The sequence below is a fragment of the Zingiber officinale genome, chromosome 8B (assembly GCF_018446385.1).
Source record: "Zingiber officinale cultivar Zhangliang chromosome 8B, Zo_v1.1, whole genome shotgun sequence".
In the NCBI taxonomy this organism is placed as follows: Eukaryota; Viridiplantae; Streptophyta; class Magnoliopsida; order Zingiberales; family Zingiberaceae; genus Zingiber; species Zingiber officinale.
In genome coordinates this window covers 71862799-71886353 of record NC_056001.1, presented here as the reverse complement: position 1 = coordinate 71886353, position 23555 = coordinate 71862799, and the positions used below count along the sequence as shown (strand labels likewise).

The window sequence follows — 23555 nt, the reverse complement described above, 5'->3', positions numbered from 1 at the left end:
GAAAGTTACCCACAAAAATGTCTAAATGTGTAGATACATTGAAAGGAGGAATATATTTAGTCGAAGATGACTATAGGTTGCTTTAATTTTATAGCCAACAATCATCTCAAGAAACTACACAACCCTCAATAAATAGCTTTAACAAAATCATTTAAATTAATCGATGCAAATCAACTCGAGCAACCTCACTCTCGTAGTAAGGTTCATTAAAAAAAAAGTAAATCCTTTACTTTAGAGGTCCTTCTAGTGTCGGTCTCATGAATATGAAGGGATGTATATGTAGGTACACAGGCCAGAGGCACATGATGGGGTAAATCTCATGTCATCAGTTCATGAGAATCGACCTCTAACCATTACGCTAGAGAAGTCATGTATCTATCGTCTGCGCTACACCTTGAGGACGACAAGGTTCATGAAACTCTTGATGAATGGTTGATTCAAAATCTTAGGACCAAACTAACAATAGTTGTTTAATCTAGTAGTGAGTTAGAATAAGAGGACATTCTCTTTAGGGATGATAATTTTTTCCGAATTCGACGGAGAATTTGATATCTGACTCAAATGGAGAAGAACATAGAGGGACTACTAATATCTGATATTAGACCCGAACAGTGGCGGATCTAACAATTTAAGATTGAAGGGGTGATTTTTACACGGAACAAAGAACGGTATCCTCCATCTCCACCAATGGAACCCTATAATACTAGGGGTTCCACCGCCGATAGAGGGGGGGGGGGGGCGACGGGCCCATTGGATCCGCCCCTGGATCCGAATACCAGATTATATATATATATATTAAAAAAATATTTTATAAAAAATTACTAACTATTTTTGTCGAGTAGGCTATATAAATATATATAAAATGTGATGTTAATTCTATCATGTTTTTGTTAAAAAATAATAGTTGGAGGGAAAGAAGAAAAATTATTAGTATAGAAAATATATGATCCTGTAATAGGTATGAGTGTGAGAATGTATATTTGATATCCGATAAGTATGGAGATAAAGGATATAAAATCATATTCGAATCCGATCCATTATCCTCCCTAGTAAAGGTAAAAGATTTAAATGTGTATGACAATATTACTCTTGTCTCTAATATTGCTTAGGGACATTTTCCAATTAAAGATGAGAAACAAACTCTTAAGATAAGTTAAAGTGATAAAGATGTAATTTTTAAGCATTAAATTGGATAGGAAAAGACGATCCCCATCTAACTAACATATGGTGTGGCGTGTGTGTGCCCATCTCTATCGACACTCAACTTTTCAATACAAAAGTTTGCATTATGACGAGGAAAAGTACTGGAGGTGAGTCAATGCGATCACCGCGAAGGAAAGGCAAAAAGCTATGGCTTTGGCCACAACACATATCACATATGCCACGCAGTCCATCAACTAGTTAATTAATTGGGTGGCACATAAAGCAAAAATATCAAGGTTTTCATATTGATTTGGCCAAAAATATTATTCAATCATTATGCCACTAATTATTTAATCAAATAGAATATTCTATTTATTTATTTATTTATAATTAAGATAGATATCCAATTTATACCGATTAATTCTGAAAATGACCAATTCAATCTCACAAAAATTTTCCACCAAACTTAGAAACGCTCACAATGGTTGACTTGGAATCAAATACAATCTTTGAACCAATGAGTGGATGATAATTTAATCGATGTGTTCCTCTTAGACAATCCAAGCGTTCCAATCAAATTGGTGATTGGTTTATGGTTCAAGTGATAGGATAGCTGGATGAATATTGTTGACACGGTATGTTCAATTGATATGTTAGCTCAACTAACTAGCTTGGTTCAGGTAATTTGTCTACTCATGATCGTTTTGATCGATTTACTCCCAACCTAACCATGTTGGCTAGTCTATTGAGACATGATTCATAAAATCACGATATTCAGATTGTAAGATCATACAATCCGAAAACACCAAAATGATCTAGGTGCGTTTGGAATTATTTTTTTTTAATAAAGTCTCAATAGGATCAATTAAGATTAGTAGAATCGAAACTTAACACATTAAGAGGTCATAACTCTTAACAACCAGTCTTGAATATAAAAAATATCGTTTAAAATCTTTTTAAAAGTTCATACTTGATATTTAAAGTTATTTCCATCTTTTACATAGTTAAAATTTTGGGATTATTTAAAATATTTATTTAGTTGATATTTAACTATCATCAAAAAATTTTTTTTTTTCATTCTTTCTCCAAAATTATATATTTTGGATATATATTTTTTATTTTTAATTGAATAAAAATATTTTAAAAGATTATTTTTGATATTCATATTCATATATGAATTCGAATAAATTAATAATGGTTTTCTTTGACAATTGACCTTGACTGAATTATCTTGTGGTCTTTTTTTTTTAATCCAAAAGCCCTAGATCCTAAAAATTAGATTCGATCCTACCAATTCAATCCTAACCCCATATTGATCCTATCACAAGCCTAACTAGTCTAACTAATTCAATCTATTTACTATGCTCAACCTACTTTTTACCTAATTCATTAATTAGGTTGATAAGTTCAACTCATTAGCCTTCTTAATTGACTCATTTTATTTTATTTTTAAAATAAGAAGTTATTAATAAATATTATACTTCATAAAAAATTAAGATATATATATATATCATTCAATTAGATAAAAACAAAATTGTCCTCCGGAATTAGAATGCATGTCGGCTAATTCGATTTGACCACTACGTCCATGTGGAGCAGTCGCAGGTCGCACGTGCTGTGGACTAGCAACACGACAACAGACACGACACAAGTGTCCCGAGACACGTCACGAGTGTCCCGCCCCCATCCATCTCTCTCACCAAGAAAGCGAGACGATGGCATCGGCATGGTTTGTGTGGCTCAGGCATCCTATCATTCATCTTCATGCATTTTTCATATAAATTGATTAACCTTCTTCTTTCTTGCTTCCTTCTTAGTGCTATTACTTGACAGTTTTCTTCGGCTGTTCCTTGCGTTGTTGGGCTCCATACACTTTAAATCTACCACCAAACTTCCATAGAGCATTGTAGGATAATTTTGAACCTGATGAAGTAGTTGCAATAATAGGGAATGAAACAGTGTTGAATCAATCAGAACCTGATGAAGTAGTTGCAACATGTTGAGTTACCTGCACTGCATCCTCACTATGGGGAATCATCGACAATCCCCACTCAAAAGCATTTTTCTGCAGGAATCCAAATGTTTAGTTATACTCGTAATCTGTTTCCTGTACTAAGGTTTAATGATATATGAAGGAAGAAAGATGACCCAATGTTTTGCCTGAATTTATAAATATTGAAGAGTAAATTATAAGAATCAGAAGTAGAAGTTTGATTCTAAAAAGTTCATATGGAAAATCAATACATTGGGATAGAAACTGCATGTTGATGATACGAAGAAAATTGGCGTGGTGATTATGATTACCTCTGGATGCCACTGGAAGTCAGTTACAGGATAGTTATAAGCTTGAACAGTTGAAACGTAAACCTAAACTTGTAAAAAGTTAAAGGGACAAAAGTTCATTGTAAGAAATCAATATGTGTCGGCATAGATGTCAAATATGTTACGCCTTCCAGCAGAAGCATATGACACATTATGGTACCTTACCGTTTTCATCCTTCGATGTTGTCAGAATTCTGAAAAAGCTTGAGAGTGCGGCATTACCTAGAAATTTTTTTGGCGATATGCCAAACTTGCAATAATTGCAAGAGTTCAACACAAAAAAGAAATGTTAGGCTGCAAAAATGGAGTGATCAGCCTATATATGTAACTTACCCTCTGTTTGGATGGAGTGAGAGAAGGTTCATTAACGGAAGAGGAAGGGAGGGGAAGTAAAGTATTTAACTTCTCCTTGTTTGGGAGGAAGGGAAGGTTCATTAACGTAATATGTGTTACTTTGTTTGGGAGGAAAGGAAGGGGAATGGAGGTTAAATAGATAAAGTTATAAAAATATTCTCACTTTTTAAATTAGACATTTTCCATAATATTAATATTTTTTTATAAATATAAATTAGATATTTTTAATAATAAAATTAATTTTTTTATATTATCATTTAAATTAATTATTTTTTAATAAAAACTAATCTTTTTTATACTATTCATAATAAATAATGAATTATCGATAATCAACTAATTAAATGAGAAATAATGAAAATAATGATTTTAAAAACCTTAAATAAAAAAATTTAAAAGATAACGCTTGATAACGAGAATTCTTATTCTTTAAAAACTTATTAAATTTTGATGGAAAAATTAAAAAATAGTAGATATCCTCTTAAATTTTGACGATAAAAATGATTTCTCTTTTCAATTCAGTTAGAAGACATGTCAGATCCCCTCTAATGATTTGGCAGCAAGCGAGCTATGAAGAAGGTGAGGAAATTGGACTCCAACGATATAGAAAAATTAGAAATTGGAATATTTCTTAAACTATTAAGAATAGGGATAAAATTGTAATAGTTTTTTTTTTTTTCTCTTCCCCTTCCTTAGACCCCAATTTGGGGTGTAAGAAAATCTCTCTTTCCATAGGTAACGAAGGTTAAAGCTTACCCTTCCTTACCTTACCTTTCCTTCCCTTTCCTCACTCCTTCCCAAACAAGGTTCAAAGTTTCCCTTCCCCTTATTTCCTCTTCCTTCCCCTTCCCTCACCTCCTCCCAAACAGGGGATACAGAAGTGCAATAAATAGTGAGATTATCAATATAGTAGAAAGAAAAGCTCTTGAAACAGTGAACATTTCAAATAGGATAAAATTGGATGAAATAACTAAAAGTACAGTAATATATACCTTCTTTTTTTTTTCCCAAGATCCTAGGTTAAGATTGCACCACAACAATAGTGAAGAATCGTAAAGGAGAAAACGAAAAAGAAAAAGAATCGAGAGAGTAGAGAAGATGAGAAATTACTGTGGTTTGGCTATGTGCCTACTCCACCGAACGACCAAGAACTTTCTATTAAAAAATAGATTTAGAATTACAATGATTCTATTTATACAGTTCAGACAATACATAGTATTTTGGACCAAAAATATCAAGTAATACCATAAATCCTATAACTCTCGACGTCTTCAACACCAAGCACGACCAACATACTCGGACATGGCCAGGCCATGTTCAGTGGCACACCAGTGCCACGGGTATGCCCAAGCCAACAGTGACTTCCAAGCATAGTCGTGTCACACTCTCACCGTTGGACACTCTCCATCACATGCTCTGGATAATTATAAGCATGGCCATGTCACACTCTCGCCATGTTCAAGTAGCAAGCACGGGTTTGCTATGTCCAATGGCACGCCCGTGTCCAACATCCTCATTATATGAGTCATGCTCTAATAATCTTCACCTTGGCGAATATCCATCCCTTAGGAGAAATACGACCATCTGTGAAAACTCCACCTAGACGTCGAGTTCGGGCTACCTCCCTTTAGCAACTAAAGAAATGGATCAAGTTCAAGCAATGCTTGAACTTCTCTGTATCAGCTCCCTGATCTTGCGAAGCATCACTTCAATATGCTTGGTCCTCACATAATACATCTGATTATTCGTCAAATAAATAGCACTCTAGCTATAGCAATATAACTCAACTTCACCTTGTTGAACACCTAACCATGCAAGTCACAACGCTTCCTTGGTCTATAGTATTTCTCAAGTATCTGAAAATCCACTTGACCACGTCCTAATGTTGTTGACCAGGATTTAAAAGAAACTTGCTCACCATGCTTACAACTTGCGTCAAATCAGGCCTTGTGCAAACCATGACATACATCAGATAACTAACTGCACTAGCATATAAAACCTTTGGCATGTCTTGGATCTCCTCATCCGTCCTTGGACACTATGTAGAGATAATTTGAAATGATGCATCGTAGATGTACTTACAGACTTCACATTTCCCATGTTGAATTTGTTTAAGACCTTCTCAACATAACTCCGCCATCATAGTATTCTAGAGATTTTGTCTCTATGTATCTTCATCCAAAGAATCTTTTTTATCGCATCCAAATCTTTCATGTCAAATTCCTTGCTCAATAGCATCTTTAACTTATTGACCTCCTTCATGCTCTTTGCAGCAATCAACATATCATCCACATATAGCAACAAGAAGATAAGTGAATCATCGTCAAGGCACTTCACATAAATGCAGCAATCATACTCTTATGTTCTGTATCCGTTCTAAAGCATGTAAGAGTTAAAACGCTTGTACCACTATCTTAGAGATTGTTTTAGCCTATAAAGTGACTTCTTCGATTTACCAACTAAGTGCTCTTGCCCGAGCCGACTAAAACTTGTGGTTGTGACATGTAAATATGCTCCTCCAAATCACTTAATTTGCTCCAATTGCAAATCATGATATGCTACCAAAGCCAATATAGCTTTGATAGATGTATGTTTGACCATCGAAAAAAATATCTCATCGTAGTCAAACTCCTTCCAGTAACCCTTTTGTTAGCCTTGAACTTTACCTCCTCCCTTTCTGAGATGACTTCTTTCTTCTTAGATATTCACTTGCATCCTATAGCTCTCTTTCCTTCAAGAAGTTCCATCGGATCCCACGTTTGGTTCTTATGTAATGACTCTATCTCCTTTGTCATAACACTCATCCACTTGTCATTCTCTTTGCTGTGTACTGCCTCTTAAAAAGTATTAAGATCTTCGCTACTAGTGACAAGTGAAAAAGAAATCACGTCTTCAAAACCATACTGAGTAGGTGGTTTGATTGAGCATTTGGTCCATTCTCCGGCTATAGTCCAATGCTCCATGTCCTTTGAGCTACCACCATCAAAACCATGTGTTTCTAGCTCCACGTGCATAATATGCTTATTGTTGTCGCGGTTTTCTAGTATTTGTTTCTCTTCCCCCGAGAACGTTGTAACATGGCTCTTTCATCAAATACCATATCTTTGTTGATCATCACTTTGTTTGCCTTCAGATCCCAAACCTTGAAGTCTTTCACTCTTTTTTGAAAACCCAGAAAAATACAGTATATTGATTTCACATCCAGCTTTGATTTGTCTTCACTAGAAACATGCATATAGACTGGACATTCAAACACTCTCAAACTAGAGTAATCAATCGAATTTTCAGTTCATACTCCTCTGATATTTTGTCATCTAGTGTTGTCCTCGGTAATCAATTAATCAAGAAGCACATCATGTTTACCCTCTGCCTAGAATTTCTTTGCAAGCCTGGATTTAATCTGAGAGATCGAGCTCTCTCAATTATTGTCATGTTCATCCTTTCTGCTACATCGTTTTGTTGTAGTGTCCTGCGAACCATGAAATGTCTCTTGATACCATGTTGCTTACAAAAGAACTTTGAATCTGTGTATTCAATCTCATTATCTGATCTCAGACATATAAGTTTCCTTCCCATCTGATTCTCTATTTCAATTTTCCACATCTTGAACTTCGAAAAGGATTTTGACTTCTGACACATGAAGTACACCCATACTTTTCGTGAGTAATTATTGATGAAACTCACAAAATACAAATGCCCACCTCATGATGCTACCCTGGTTAGTCCCTAAAGATCTATATGAACATAGTCCATAATTTCCTCCATCTTGTGTGTGACTATTTTGAACTACACTCTACTTTATTTTCCAAGAACACAATACTCGCAGAAGTCGAGTTTGCATGCTTTGACACCCTTGAATAAACCTCTTTTATGAAGCTACAACATTCAGAGCTCACTCAAATGACTCAGCCGCATATACCACAAGATTGTATTATCAAATTCAGATTCTACGACAGCCGCTCCATCTACAATTGTGGTGTCGAGCAATCTATAATATTCCTACTAATTTCAGCTCTTTCATTACCGTCAAAGCACCTTTATTAACTTTTATTACTTTGCTCATAGATTTGTAACAACAACCGTTACCGTTCAGCATGCCCAATGAAATCAAATTCTTCCTCAGAGCCGGTGCACGTCTAACATCACATAACATTCTGACCACACCATCAAATATCTTGATTATGACATCCTCTATTCCAAAGACTTGCAGGATGCATCGTTGCCCATCAAAACAGAACTAGAATTAACCAACCTGTAGGTATCGAACTACACCTTGTTAGACATTATGTGATAAGAATGTTGAATCCAGGATCCAAAAATCTGTTAATTGCTCTGAACTAGACAAGACAAAAAGCATATCACCAGCGCCACTCTCTAAATTTTCTTCCTCCACTATGTTTGCAAACTTCGATGAATCATCTTTACTCTCTGCATTGACTTTCTTTCTCTCTAGACACTCTCTCTTGAAGTGAGCCTTTACTCCATACTTATAGCATGTGATCTCCTTCTTCCTTCTCGATTTAGATTAGGTCTTATTATCGCTACCCGACTCATATCAAGTCTTGCTCCTACCATGCTCCTGATTACCTCTCACCACAAGTCTTTCACCTTGCGAATTCTCATCGCTAGCTTTCTTCTGTTGAAAAATAAAGTCCTCTCACTTTGTGTTTGGTGACACGTCTGTGTCTAACATCCTAAAAAATAATTTAAAATAAAATGACCATTCTTAGAAGAAGAGAATAAAGATCATATAGTTTAAATTAACGTACTTTATGATTTTGCATGGCAAGGCACTCTATTCTTAATTTCCTCAGTAACTCAGTCGGAAATATGTAGAACCAAAGCTAAGAAATCAGGGTTGTGTGCATAATTCTACATACAATTTCATTGATCCATTCACTAAACAATAGAAAGAAGTATAAGTGTTCTAATAAATCTCATAAATCTATTAGTACAATTTTCCACCTGTAATATTAAGGATGGTGATGAAAAATCTGTACAATGACACACCAAAAAATATTTTGAAACTGGAGTCCACGATAATAATTAATTAGTTGATTTGTACATGTTTAAATTCTGAAATGTTTCCAGAACTGAGACAACAAAAGTTGATATGTCGCCTCACAAGGATGGAATAACTCAGCAATGCAATGTGATGGAATGCAATCATTTTGAATGAAACTAATAAGAATGCCTTTTTTGTACTTTACTGTTTCAGGACTCCTTTTGCCAAACATAAAGATTTTGTGATGAACTTGTGATTGATGAGATATTAAAACCCATGATTATTTCTTCTAAAATGATCCAAGACGGGAAAAAACCAAACATCCATTAGTGGAAAATATTTATACAACAAACTATCTTTATGTCTCTCATAAAACCAAAAAGTATTAGTGACTATAGAGAATAGCACAAGTACCACACGACAATGAATGGGCATTTCACATGAGGTTAGTGAAAGCAAAGCACTTCTCAACCAAAGAAAGCATAAAAGGAGGTGGAAGAAAAAGCAACACCAAAAAATTTCACCTCCAACATTGGATGCACACTAAATGAAGTGATCTTATATTTTATTTTTTATCTTCTTGTTATAAAATTAACAAATTATAAAAAGAGTAATCGTTGCATGTACCACTCAAATACAGATCTTCGAGCATTTGTATAATCTTGGAAATAAAGAGTAGATGCTTGATTTTCTCCATGAAACTTCTCTAACATATCACGGTCCTATAGTGATCATAGAAAGTGTAAGAATTCTTAAAAGCCAAATGCCATTAATTTACAAATTAAAATCAACACTAATTTGATTGTTGTGTTGTAAATAAAATTTCTTTCAATATGCATATGTGTAGGCATCATAGTCCCAATTGGCATATATGTATATGTTGTTAGTTAGAGTCCTAGAGTCAATCATATGATGATTGTTGTATGGACTCGATGTATCATATTCCTATATACTTATAAAGGCATTTCTTTATGGTTATTATACTTACTTGTATTGGTGTCAAATAACTAAGTATAATAGCGTCCTTGAGTAGATGGTTCTTATCTATATCAATCGATTGGTTGAATCGATAGTGAGATGATATAGAGAACACTACTCTTAATGATTCCTAGTCAAGTATTAACATTTAGGGACAATGTTAATGCGATGAGACTAGCATGTAGGTCAACTCGATGACTTGATCTCACAAATCATGGATATAGAGATATCAAGTTGACACATGGGTATGCATTGGAGAATGTATACTGAATGACCCGCCATGAGAAAGTATCATGGATCGTTATATGAGTGTCATATACTTTCTCATGTGGCTATTAGTATGACTATTAGTCCTTGGACCTGAAGTCACCATGATTCCCTACATAAGGAGTTATATACTTTGGCTTCGTCAAACGTCACTCGTAACTGGGTGGACTATAAAGACGATTACTGGGTATGTAACAAATTATACGGAGGGATGTGAGTGATGTAGATGTGATCTATCCCTCCTATATAACGGGAGTGACATCGTTATTCTTGATAGAGTGAGACCACTAAGTGCATGGTCATGCCCAAATGAGTCAATATGAGATATTGAGCTCATTTGATTAGAGTGAGTCTACTTGGAGTTCAAGATTTAGATTGATCAGAGGATGACACTGTCTATGCCTCAAATTGATCAATCTAGATGTCAAGGATAGAAGGACACTTGTCATATATTGTAAAGAGTCACAATTAGTAGTCACAAGGTGATGTTGGATCTCAACATTCTTGTAACTTGGGTAGTAATGATATGTTGCTAGATACCGCTCATTACTTATGCTTCTAAATGAGTTTAGGAGCATTGCCAACGTTACAAGAACCTATAGGATCACACATAAAGGGCAATTAGATGGAGATTAGGTTCATTTAATGTACTTAGAGGATTAGGTTCATGTGATTTACCGAATTGGATTAAGAGTAATCCAAATTAAATTAATTGAGTAAGACTCGATTGAGTTAGACTTGAGTTAGACTCAAGTGAGGTTAGACTTGAGTTAGACTCAAGTGAGGTTAGACTTGAGTTAGACTCAAGTGAGGTTAGACTTAAGTGAGGCTAGACTTGAGTTAGACTCAAGTGAGGCTTAATGATGATATTCATTGAATTTTGAATTCAATGATAAATGGAATTCAATTTGAATTTTAGATTCAAATTTCGAATGAGTTTCAAAATGATCATTTAATGAAGAATATTAAATACTCATTAAGGCTCATTAATGAGGCTCATTAATGGTGTTAATGAGCATTAAGTATTTTCATTAGATAAAAATACTTAAGCCCCTTTTTACTCTTATTTTCATGATCGATCATCATTATTCCTCCTTGATTCTTCTTCTCTCCCTCTCCTCCTTGGCCGAAACATCCAAGAGTGCTAGCACACTCTAGGTATTTTTCTCCACCTTTTTGTTCGTGTGGATACACATAGAGGGGTGTTCACTTGACACCCTTGAGATCCGGCGAACCTTGGACGAGCGGGATAAGCGAAGGGCTTCGCATCAAAGGTATAACTTTTTTACCATGTAGATCTAGTGTAGATCTAGGATTAGAAAACTTGTACATGTAAAATTTAATATTCGCACGGATCCGATGGCATGAGATTTCGGGGTTTCCGCAACGCAAAAAGCGGTTTTGTGGCTCGAAAATCCCAACAGTGGTATCAGAGCCACGTGCGAAGCGTGTACGAGTTTCAATTTTGTTTTTATAAAAAACATTCAGATATGTAAATTTCTGTATATTTACAATTTTTATAGATTTTATGGGTATTTTTCTCGTATAGTTGAAGCAACAACTGTTTGGACACTTGTAGGTTTCGACTACCGAGAAAACCTTTCCGAAACGACAAGGTTTCGTCCAAATCGTTTTGGGACAGTGGCTTAAGGTTTGTAAGATCGTCGTAGGACACTCGTGATATTCATTTTACGAGAAGGGGCGCTACCCCTTGTTGGGTTTTTCGGGCGGCGAAAATCGCTTTTTCGCGTCGCGGAAATCCCGAATCACCCTAGCCAACGGATCTCGTGCGAAGAAAAATTCGAAAACATACAAGTACGAGTTACAAAACTTCTAGATCTACATGATGAAGATCTTTACCCTTGTTGCGTGCCCTTTTGCGTATCCCGCTCGTCCTCGGTACGCCGGATCTCGAAGTTGTCAATGTAGACAACTCTCTACACGTATCCACACGAACACACTAGGTGGAGGTGACCAAAAACCAAGGTGTGCTAGCACCTATGTGGTTCGGCCAAGGAAGGAGGAGAGGGAGAGCTTGAGAGGAAGAAGATGCAAAATTCCACACTTGAATGAATTTTGAAAATCAATTCACACCCCATTCAAAATGTGGCCGACCACCTTTCTCATGTGTAACTCCCCTCATTAATGCATTAAGTTGTCATCAAGGAGAGAATGTAACCTCCATGAGGTGGCACTCACTAGTAACTCCGATGAGGTGGCAACCATGATGATGTGGAGTAACATCATTAGTCCACATCAATGCCAACTCACCAATGAGGTGTCATAAAGTCAAGTCAAACTAGACTTTTAATCTTCCTCTCAAGTCAAGTCAAACTTGACCAAATCTCTTCCATGGTTGATCTAATCTAACCATTTGATTCAAGCCAATTTAATATATAATGAATCTAATTCATTAAATTAAATTGATTCAATGAGTCATAATCTAAATTAGACTCATTGAACACATGAATCAACTTGAGTCCAACTCAAGTTAGCCCAATTAGGATTACTCTTAATCCAATTTGATTTATCAAATGAATCTAATCCTCTTGGTTCATCATATGAACCTAATCTCCATCTAATTGTCCTTAGTGTGTGACCCTATAGGTTCTTGTAACGTTGGCAATGCCCTAAACCCATTTAGGAGCATAAGTAATGAGCGGTATCTAGCAACACATCATTAGTACCCAAGTTACAAGAATGTCGAGATCCGACATCACCTTGTGACTACTAATTGTGACTCCTCACAATATATGACAAGTGTCCTTCTATCCTAGACATCTAGATTGATCATTGTGAGACATACACCGTGTCATCCTCTGACCAATCTAAATCTTGAACTCCAAGTAGACTCACTAAATCAAATGAGCTCAATATCCTATATTGACTCATTTGGGCATGGCCATGCACTTCGTGGTCTCACTCTATCAAAAATACCGATGTCTCTCCCGTCATATAGGAGGGATAGATCTCATCTACATCACTCACATCCCTTTGCATAATTTGATATATACCCAGTAATCGCCTTTATAGTCCACCCAGTTACGGGTGACGTTTGACGAAACCAAAGTACATAACTCCTTATGTAGGGATCTATGGTGACTTCAGGTCTAAGGACTAGTAGTCATACTAATAGCCACATGAGAAAGTATATGACACTCATATAACGATCCATGATACTTTCTCATGGCGGGTCATTCAGTATACATTCTCTAATGTATACCCATGTGTCAACTTGATATCTCTATATCCATGACTTGTGAGATCAAGTCATCGAGTTGACCTACATGTTAGTCTTATTGCATTAACATTGTCCCTGAATGTTAATACTCGACTAGGAATGATTGAGTAGTGTTCCCTATATCATCTCACTATCGGTTCAACTAATCGATTGATATAGGTGAGAACCATCTACTCAAGGACATTATTATACTTAGTTTATTTGGCACTAATACAAGTAAGTATAATAACCAAAATCCAAATGCCTTTATTTATATAGAATATGATACAATAAGTTTAAAAATACAATCATCAAATGATTGGCTCTAGGGCTCTAGCTAACACCCCTAACCCCGCAAGGGGCATTGTCCCGCGATCACGCCCGAAAATCGCTAAACGGGACCGTCGAAAAATTTTGACTCATAAAATTGTAAAAATAGTAGTAAAAATTATAGAAATTTATGGAAAATACATAATTTAGTATTATGTATAATTTTGTGATGGTCATGGCCCAAAACCCCAATTAGATTAAAAAAATTATGTTGTAATTCATAATATGGCCTGCGTGCCATTTTGTGTGTTTGTGCGTGTTGTATATGATCGCGACCTACGCGTCGTGCCTTCCTTTATTTTATATTCCTGTTGTAAATAGTTTAGACTCGAATGTAACTCGAGTTTCAAATTTGTAATGTACAAAAATTGAAGCGGTGGAAGGTCCACTCGAGGAGGAGTTACGAGGAGGGTGCGAGCAACACATGGCGGTCAAAGGGAGGAGCTTCGAGAAGCTGTTGACCCTAGGTTGACTGTCCGATCTTCTCATTGGCTTGAGAAGATCGTAGTAGGGCCATGACCTAACAAAATTTAATTAATTGCTTGTGTGTGTATGTGATGCATGCTAGTGTAGAGTAATTAATTAGTGCTTTAATGATTAGATTAGATCTAAATCGCGTATATGATGCACCACGATTAGATTAGATCTAAATTGCGTATATGATACACATCAGTGATTAGATTAGACCTTAATCGCGACAACTCGAAATGCCTACTATGCCGTGATACCCATCACTACCTCGATCACATGTTGTTGTTGAATCTGCCAAAGCAGAGCAACACATATTATCTTGGTAGGGTACGGAGAGACAATCTTGGTCCCGCCTATCAACGCATGAGTGAGTACAAACTCAATTAGATTGAGTAAAACTAGTTAAACTCAATTGGATCGGGTTTAACTATAGGTATTTTCCAATGGTCGGTAAATAGGATAAAATCACATTTATATTAACTCTTGGGCAATTTAGCCAAAGCTAACTCACGTTTTAATATAAATGCGGATCTTGATCCTATAAACAAAAGTTGCATAGAGATGTAATTGGTAATTAGTTATCTACCGATCATACTAAGTCTTGGGCGATTTAGCCAAAGCTAACTCAAGGCACAGTATGATGTGGATCTTGTCCCATAAGAATTATAGCTAGTTGGTTAGAATCTAGTAAGTGTGGTTTGACCACATCCATAACTTGATTCTACAAAAGTTCTATAATTCAGTGGGAGCATCATTTAGTTAAAGGCCTAATTAAATGATTAGTGGAATATGATATTTATTTTTTTGCATTTTTCTATTGTAGATTGCCATGTCGTCAAACATGAACACCTTCTCCCTGCGTTCTGTCCTTGATAAGGACAAGCTCAATGAAGCTAACTTCCTGGACTGGTACAGGAACTTGAGAATTGTTCTCACTCAGGAAAGGAAACTGTACGTCCTGGAGCAGCTCATTCCCGAGGCACCTCCTGCCACTGCCACACGAGCTAACCGTGATGCTTATAAGAAGCATCAAGATGACGCATTAGATGTGTCCTGTCTTATGCTCGCGACCATGAACTCTGAGCTTCAGAAGCAACACGAGTCGATGGGTGCTTATGATATGGTTGAACATCTCCGTCAACTATATCAAGGACAAGCTAGGCACGAGAGATTCGAGATCTCTAAGGCACTGTTTCAGTGCAAGATGCAAGACGGGACTCCCTTAGGTCCATATGTACTCAAGATGATTGGGTACATAGAAAACCTACAGAGATTGGGATTTCCCCTTGGCCAAGAGCTGGCCACTGACTTGATCTTGCAATCCTTGCCGGAGAGTTACAATCAATTTGTCATGAATTACAACATGAACGAAATTGACAAGCCACTGCCCGAGCTGCTTAGCATGTTGAGAACTGCTGAGCTCAACCTTAAGAAGGTTAAGCCCAACTCCATTCTGATGGTACAGAAACATAAGGGCAAGGGCAAGCCTAAAGGTAAGGGAAAGTTCCAAGCCAAGGACAAAGGCAAGACACTGAAACCCAAAGGAGGGGTAGCCAAGGATGCTACCTGCTTCCACTGCGGTCAGACCGAGCACTGGAAGAGGAACTGCAAAGTGTACCTGGAAGATCTTAAGAAGAAGAGAAGTGAGACTTCCATTTTAGGTATATATGTTATAGAAGTCAATCTATCTATTTCTTCATCATGGGTATTAGATACCGGATGTGCTTCTCACATTTGTACTAATGTGCAGGCGCTGAGAAATAGCAGAGCATTGACGAAGGGCGAGGTGGACCTACGCGTATGCAATGGAGCACGGGTTGCTGATGTTGCTGTAGGGACTTATTCTCTATCTCTGCCCTCTGGTCTTGTACTAGAATTAGATGATTGTTTTTATGTGCCTGCTCTTACTAAGAACATTATATTAGTTTCTTGTTTAGACAAGAAAGGTTTTTCATTTATAATAAAGAACAAATATTGTTCAGTTTATTTAAATGATATGTTCTATTATAGTGCACCTCTAATGAACGGACTCTATATTCTAGACTTAGAGAATCCTATCTATAACATTAGTACCAAGAGGTTTAAGTCAAATGACATGAACCAAACATATATCTGGCACTGTCGCTTAGGTCATATAAATGACAAACGCTTATCCCAGCTCTATAAAGATGATTTGCTGGACTCATTTGATTTTGAATCATATGAGACATGCGAGTCATGCCTACTGGGCAAGATGACCAAGACTCCCTTTAGTGGACACAGCGAGAGAGTGACTGACTCCCTTTAGTGGACACACCAAGACTCATTTGATTTTGAATCATATGAGACATGCGAGTCATGCCTACTGGGCAAGATGACCAAGACTCCCTTTAGTGGACACAGCGAGAGAGCGACTGACTTGTTAGGATTTATACATAGCGATGTATGTGGCGCTTTCAATGTCGCTGCCAGAGGAGGTTATAGGTACTTCATTACATTTACTGATGACTTCAGTAGATATGGTTATGTGTATCCAATAACACATAAGTCAGAATCCTTTGAAAAGTTCAAAGAATTCAAGAATGAAGTACAAAACCAGCTTGGCAAGAGTATTAAGATACTTCGATCAAATCGAGGTGGAGAATACCTTAGCCATGAGTTTCATGACTATCTAACTGAGTGTGGGATTCTATCTCAACTCACTCCTCCTGAAACACCACAGTGAAATGGTGTATCTGAAAGGAGAAATCGTACCCTATTAGATATGGTGTGATCTATGATGAATCACACAGATCTTCCTGCATCTATTTGGGGCTATGCTCTAGACACAGCAACCTTCATACTCAACCGAGTTCCATCCAAGACTGTGATAAATACACCATATAGGATATGGTCTGGGAGAGATGCCCAGGTATCTTTTATGAGGATTTGGGGTTGTGAGGCTTACATTCGACGTCAAGTCTCGGACAAACTAGGACCCAAATCCGATAAGTACTATTTTATAGGATATCCCAAAGAAACGAAGGGATATTACTTCTACATTCCCAGTCAACACAAAGTGTTTGTGGCTAATACTGGGGTATTTCTAAAAAGGGATTTTGTTTCTAAAAAAACTAGTGGGAGTATGTTCAAGATATGGACCATAGCACTGAAGCCTTGATGGAAGTTGAACTGGAACCATAAATTGTTATGGATGATGAGATTGTTCCACAAGGAGTTGAGGAACAACAACCAGTTCAAGTAGACCTCCCTCTTCGTAGGTCTAATAGGGTACGTCGTCAGCCTGAGAGATACTCATTTCTCTTGTCTGACCATGATGACGTTATATTCGTTAAGAATGAACATACCTCCTATCAAGAAGCTGTGATGAGACCAAATTCTGAGTCATGGCTAGAGGCCATGAGATTCGAGATGAAATCTATGTACACCAACCAAGTATGGACTTTGGTTGATCCACCTAAAGGCGTCAAACCCATTGGGTGTAAGTGGGTCTTTAAGAGAAAGACTGACATGGATGGACTTATTACCTATAAAGGGTTGCTTGGTAGCTAAAGGTTTCAAGCAAATTCATGGTATTGACTATGATGAAACCTTTTATCCAGTAGCGATGTTTAAGTCCATTCGAATCATGCTTGCGATTGTAGCATACCATGATTATGAGATCTGGCAAATGGATGTCAAAACCGCGTTTCTGAATGGAAACTTGCTCGAGGATGTGTACATGACATAACCTGAGGATTTTGTAGATTCATAGCATACTGCAGAGTATGCAAGCTGCATAAGTCCATTTATGGATTAAAGCAAGCTTCTCAGAACTGGAATCTTCGATTCGATGATGCGATCAAATAGCTTGGTTTCATCAAGAATGAAGATGAACCCCGTGTCTACAAGAAGGTTGTTGGGAACACAGTTGTCTTCCTTGTATTGTATGTGAATGACATACTACTCATTGGAAATGACATCCCTTTGCTGCAGTCTGTAAAGACTTGGCTGGGGAATTGTTTCTCAATGAAAGACTTAGGTAAAGCAGCCTGTATTCTAGGCATAAAGATCTATAGAGATAGATCTAAGAGATTGCTTGGTCTAAGTCAAAGTACATATATTGACATGGTATTACTACGGTTTGCCATGCAGAATTCCAAGAAAGGATTTCTGCCGATGTCACATGGTGTGAGTCTTTCGAAGATTCAAATTCTCTCTTTTAGAGAGGAGAGAGATCGCATGGATAAGATTCCTTATGCCTCAGCCATAGGATCTATCATGTACGCCATGCTATGCACTCGTCCTGATATTTCGTATACTTTGAGCATGACAAACAGATACCAGTCAGATCCAGGTGAGCGTCACTGGATAGCATCAAGAATATTCTTAAGTACTTGAGAAGGACTAAAGAATATTTCTTGATATTTGAAGGTGATGGTGAGCTAGCTGTAAAAGGTTACAGTGATGCCAACTTCCAAACTGACCAGGATGATTATAGATCGCAGTCTGGGTTCGTGTTTTGCTTGAATGGTGGTGCTGTGAGCTGGAAGAGTTCGAAGCAGGACACAGTTGCTGATTCTACAACAGAAGCCGAGTATATTGCTGCATCAGAAGCAGCAAAGGAGGCAGTTTTGATTCGCAAGTTCATTACTGAGCTTGGGGTGGTTCCTAGCATAGTTGATCCTATAGAGCTCTATTGTGACAACAATGGAGCAATTGCACAGGCTAAGGAACCTCGCTCACACCAGTGGACCAAACACATACTACGACGCTTTCATCTCATTCGAGAGATCATCGATAGAGGAGATGTGAAGATTTACAGAGTATCCACAGAGGCTAACATCGCTGATCTCTTGACCCAAGCTTTGACACAAAGAAAGCATGATGGTCACACTGAGTCATTGGGCCTTAGAGCCTACACTAATTGGCACTAGTGTTAGTGGGAGATTGTTAGTTAGAGCACTAGAGCCAATCATATGATGATTATTGTATGAACTCATTGTATCATATTCCTATATATATAAAGGCTTTTGTTTTGATTATTATACTTACTTGTATTGGTGTCAAATAACTAAGTATAATAGCGTCCTTAAGTAGAAGATTCTTACCTATATCAATCGATTGGTTGAATCGATAGTGAGATGATATAGGGAACGCTACTCTTAATTATTCCTAGTCAAGTATTAACATTCAGGGATAATGTTAATGTGATGAGACTAGCATGTAGGTCAACTCGATGACTTGATCTCACAAGTCATGGATATAGAGATATCAAGTTGACACATGGGTATGCATTTGAGAATGTATACTGAATGACCCGCCATGAGAAAGTATCATGGATCGTTATATGAGTGTCATATACTTTCTCATGTGGCTATTAGTATGACTATTAGTCCTTGGACCTGAAGTCACCATGGTTCCCTACATAAGGAGTTATATACTTTGACTTCGTCAAACGTCACCCGTAACTGGGTGGACTATAAAGGCGATTACTGGATATGTAACAAATTATGTGAAGGGATGTGAGTGATGTAGATGAGATCTATCCCTCCTATATGACGGGAGTGACATCATTATTTTTGAAAGAGTGAGACCACTAAGTGCATGACCATGCCCAAATGAGTCAATATGAGATATTGAGCTCATTTGATTATAGTGAATCTACTTGGAGTTCAAGATTTAGATTGATCAGAGGATGACACCGTCTATGCCTCAAATCGATCAATCTAGATGTCAAGGATAGAAGGACACTTGTCATATATTGTGAAAAGTCACAATTAGTAGTCACAAGGTGATGTTGAATCTCAACATTCTTGTAACTTGGGTAGTAATGATGTGTTGCTAGATACCGCTCATTACTTATGCTTCTAAATGAGTTTAGGAGCATTGCCAACGTTACAAGAACCTATAGGGTCACACACAAAGGACAATTAGATGGAGATTCGGTTCATATGATGAACCAAGAGGATTAGGTTCATGTGATGAACTGAATTGGATTAAGAGTAATCCAAATTAGATTAATTGAGTAAAACTTGATTGAATTAGACTTGAGTTAGACTCAAGTGAGGCTTAATGATGATATTCATTGAATTTTGAATTCAATGATAAATGGAATTCAATTTGAATTTTAGATTTAAATTTCGAATGAGTTTCAAAATGATCATTTAATGAAGAATATTAAATACTCATTAAGGCTCATTAATGAGGCTCATTAATGGTGTTAATGAACATTAAGTATTTTCATTAGATGAAAATATTTAAGCCATTTTTTATTCTTATTTTCATGATCGATCATTATTCCTCCTTTCTTCTTCTTCTCTCCCTCTCCTCCTCCTTGGCCGAAACCCTCAAAGAGTGCTAGCACACTCTAAGGTTTCTTCTCCACCTAATTGTTCATGTGGATACACATAGAGGGGTGTTCACTTGACACCCTTGAGGTCCGACATATTCTTGGACGTGCGGGATAAGCGATAGGCTTCACATCAAAGGTATAAACTCCTAAACATGTAGATCTAATGTAGATCTAGGATTAGAAAATACGTACATGAAAATTTAATATTCGCATGGATTCAGTGGCATGAGATTTCAAGGTTTCCGCAACACAAAAAGTGGTTTTTACGGCTCGAAAATCCCAACAAAACAGATATCCGGTCTCGTACATAGCATTGCATACATTAGGCTTCCTACAACCGAAACATAAGGAACTGCCTTCATGTCCTCTATCTCCTTTGATGTCTTAGGGCACATCTCTTTAGATAAAGGTATTCCATGCCGAAAAGGTAGAAAACCTTTCTTGGAGTTTTGCATGCTAAAACGAGCTAGGATAGTATCGATGTATGAAGCTTGGAATAAGCACAACATCCTTTTCTTGCGATCCCTTATTACTTTGATCTCAAGAATATGTCCACATTCTCCAAAGTCCTTCATATCAAACTGCTTGGACAACCATACCCTTACGTCTGACAGCACTTTGACATTGTTGCCAATGAGCAAAATGTCATCTACGTATAGTACAAGAAATATCACCACATTTCCGTCACTTTTCTTATGTACACAAGACTTATCCAGACACTGAATGAATCCATAAGACTGGATCACTTCATCAAACCGGATGTTCCAAGATCTCAAAGCTTGCTTCAATCCATAAATGAACCGATTGAGCTTACAAACAAAATGTTCTTTGCCCTTTGCAATGAACCCCTCTGGTTGCTTCATATGGATGTTTTCTTCAAGACTTCCGTTAAGAAAAACTATCTTGACATCCATTTGTCAAACATAATAATCCATATGAACAGCAATAGATAAAAGAATCCGGATAGACTTAAGCATGGCTATCGGCGAAAAAGTTTCCTCATAATCGATTTCCTCTTTCTGAGTATACCCCTTCGCAACAAGCCTTACTTAATTTAAAGGTTCCACCTTCCCGTCTATCCCTCTTTTTCTTTTATATACTCATTTACATCCAATGACCTTTACACCATTTGGTGATTCTATAAGCTCCCAAACTTGATTAGAATACATAGATACTATTTCAGAGTTCATTGCACTTTACCAAGATGCTGCATCTTTATTTTGGAGTGCTTCATCATATATCCAGGGATCAAGTTCATGTTCACCAGGGATCAAGTCCGAAGACTCTCCCCAAAACATGAATCTATCATGTTGTCGAACAACCCTCCCACTACGACGAGACACTACCTGTAATTGTGCATCATTTGTGACACGTGTTGCAGTTTCTTATGATATCTCATCTTGTACCATTGGTACTAAATTAGACGTATCCTCTCTTATTTCCTCAAGAATAATTTTACTCATAGGCTTGTGGTTCATTACATAGTCTTCTTCTAAAAATCGGGCATTGGTGCTAACAATGACCTTCTGATCTTTAGGACTATAAAACAAATCACCTTTCGTTCCTCTATGATAACTCACAAATAAGCGAACTTCTGTACGTGTTTCCAACTTATCAACGTCTCTCTTCAGCACATGTGCTCGACTACCCCAAATCTGAATGTGTTTTAGACTAGGCTTACGCCCATTCCACAATTCTGTGGGAGTATGGGGTACTGACTTAGAAGGTACCAAGTTCAGAATGTACGCCACCGTTTTCAAAACATATCCCCAAAACAAATTTGGTAATTTTGAATAACTCATCATCGATCTAACCATTTCCATAAGAGTTTTATTCATTCATTCCGTCACACCATTCTATTGGGGTGTACTAGGTGCAGACAGTTGGGATTGAATCCCCGTCTCTGATAAGTAATTCCTAAACTCTCCTAAGAGGTACTCTCCACCACGATCAGACCGTAGTGTATTGATACTTTTACCATGACGTTTCTCCATATCAGCCTTATACTCTTCAAACTTATCAAAGCACTCAGACTTACGGCGCATCAAGTAAATGTACTCATATCTCGAATAGTCATCTATAAAAGAGACCAAATATTCGAAACCACCACTCGCCTGGATAGTCATAGGTCCATACAAATCAGAATGAACCAATTCCAACACTTCTTTGGCTCTATACCCCTATACCTTAAAAGGTCTCTTGGTCATTTTTCCTTCCAAGCAAGACTCGCAGGTTTGAAAGTTTTCCACCACCAATGAACCCAAAGGTCCATCAGCTATTAACCTTTGAATCATATTTAAGTTAATATGACCTAGCCTTAGATGCCAAAGATATGTATGGTTCATTTTTGAATGTTGCTTTCTCTTATTGAAATTAGAAAATGTGTTATTAATTTTCATTTGTTGCATCGTGGGAGTTATTGGATTAAGAGTATACAAATTGCCAACCAACGTACCAGAACAGATAACTACCCTATTTTTCTTGATAACTACTTTGTCATCAAAAGAAACAGAATATCCATTCATAAATAATTTAGAAACTGAAATCAAATTCTTTCTAAAATATAGTACGTAAAGATAATTTCTCAAAATCAATGTTTTATTCCTATCAAAAGATAAATAAACATCTCCCACTGCAATAGCCGCCACTTTCGTAGCATTGCCCATGTAGACGGTGATCTCCCCTTCATGTAGTCGTCGAGTTTCCTGGAACCCCTGCAATGAATTCCAGACATGATCAGTGGCTCCCGTATCTACACACTAGGTACTGGTAGATAACACTGCTAAACATGTTTCAACAATTAATGAATGAGATATACCTTTATTGTTCTCTTTTCTGCAAGGACAATCCACCTTCCAATGTCCAGACTGCTTGCATGTGAAGCACTTGCCCTTCAACTTCTTCACACCTTCTTGCGGTCCAGTCCCTTGAGGTCGAATCACTTTCTTTACTCAACCAACTTGTTTCTTCTTCTTCTTTCTGCCCTTCAGCTTAGAAGCAAAAACGTTTTCAGCAATGTGAATTTGAGAACTTTGTCGAAATAGCCCTTCTGCTACTTGTAGTTCTGTCAGAAGTTATGCCAATGAATATATCATTTTGTTCATATTATAGTTCAAGCAGAACTGCTCAAAACTCTTGGGTAGCATTTGGAGAAT

The 23555-nt window shown here is 37.1% G+C and overlaps 1 protein-coding gene across 1 annotated transcript; it reads right to left on the bottom strand.

Annotated features, from left to right (window-relative positions):
• Positions 1–2965: 2965 nt before the first annotated feature.
• LOC122013957 (gamma-glutamyl hydrolase 2-like) lies at positions 2966–9534 on the bottom strand. The gene is made up of 7 exons (XM_042570164.1): positions 9449–9534; positions 8772–8781; positions 8586–8660; positions 3626–3715; positions 3448–3510; positions 3121–3208; positions 2966–3066 (listed from the first exon to the last, which is right to left on the bottom strand). Exons 1-7 carry the CDS (start codon positions 9532–9534, stop codon positions 2966–2968), a joined length of 513 nt encoding a protein of 170 aa, XP_042426098.1.
• Positions 9535–23555: the final 14021 nt, after the last annotated feature.

Excerpts from the sequence above, each read along its gene's own strand:
- LOC122013957 (XM_042570164.1), bottom strand. The coding sequence starts at position 9,534 with ATGTTAGAGAAGTTTCATGGAGAAAATCAAGCATCTACTCTTTATTTC. Across the intron at positions 3,511-3,625 it reads CGAAGGATGAAAACGGTAAG|GTTTACGTTTCAACTGTTCA; the intron begins GTACCATAATGT and ends TTACAAGTTTAG. Across the intron at positions 3,067-3,120 it reads TGTTGCAACTACTTCATCAG|GTTCAAAATTATCCTACAAT; the intron begins GTTCTGATTGAT and ends CTACTTCATCAG.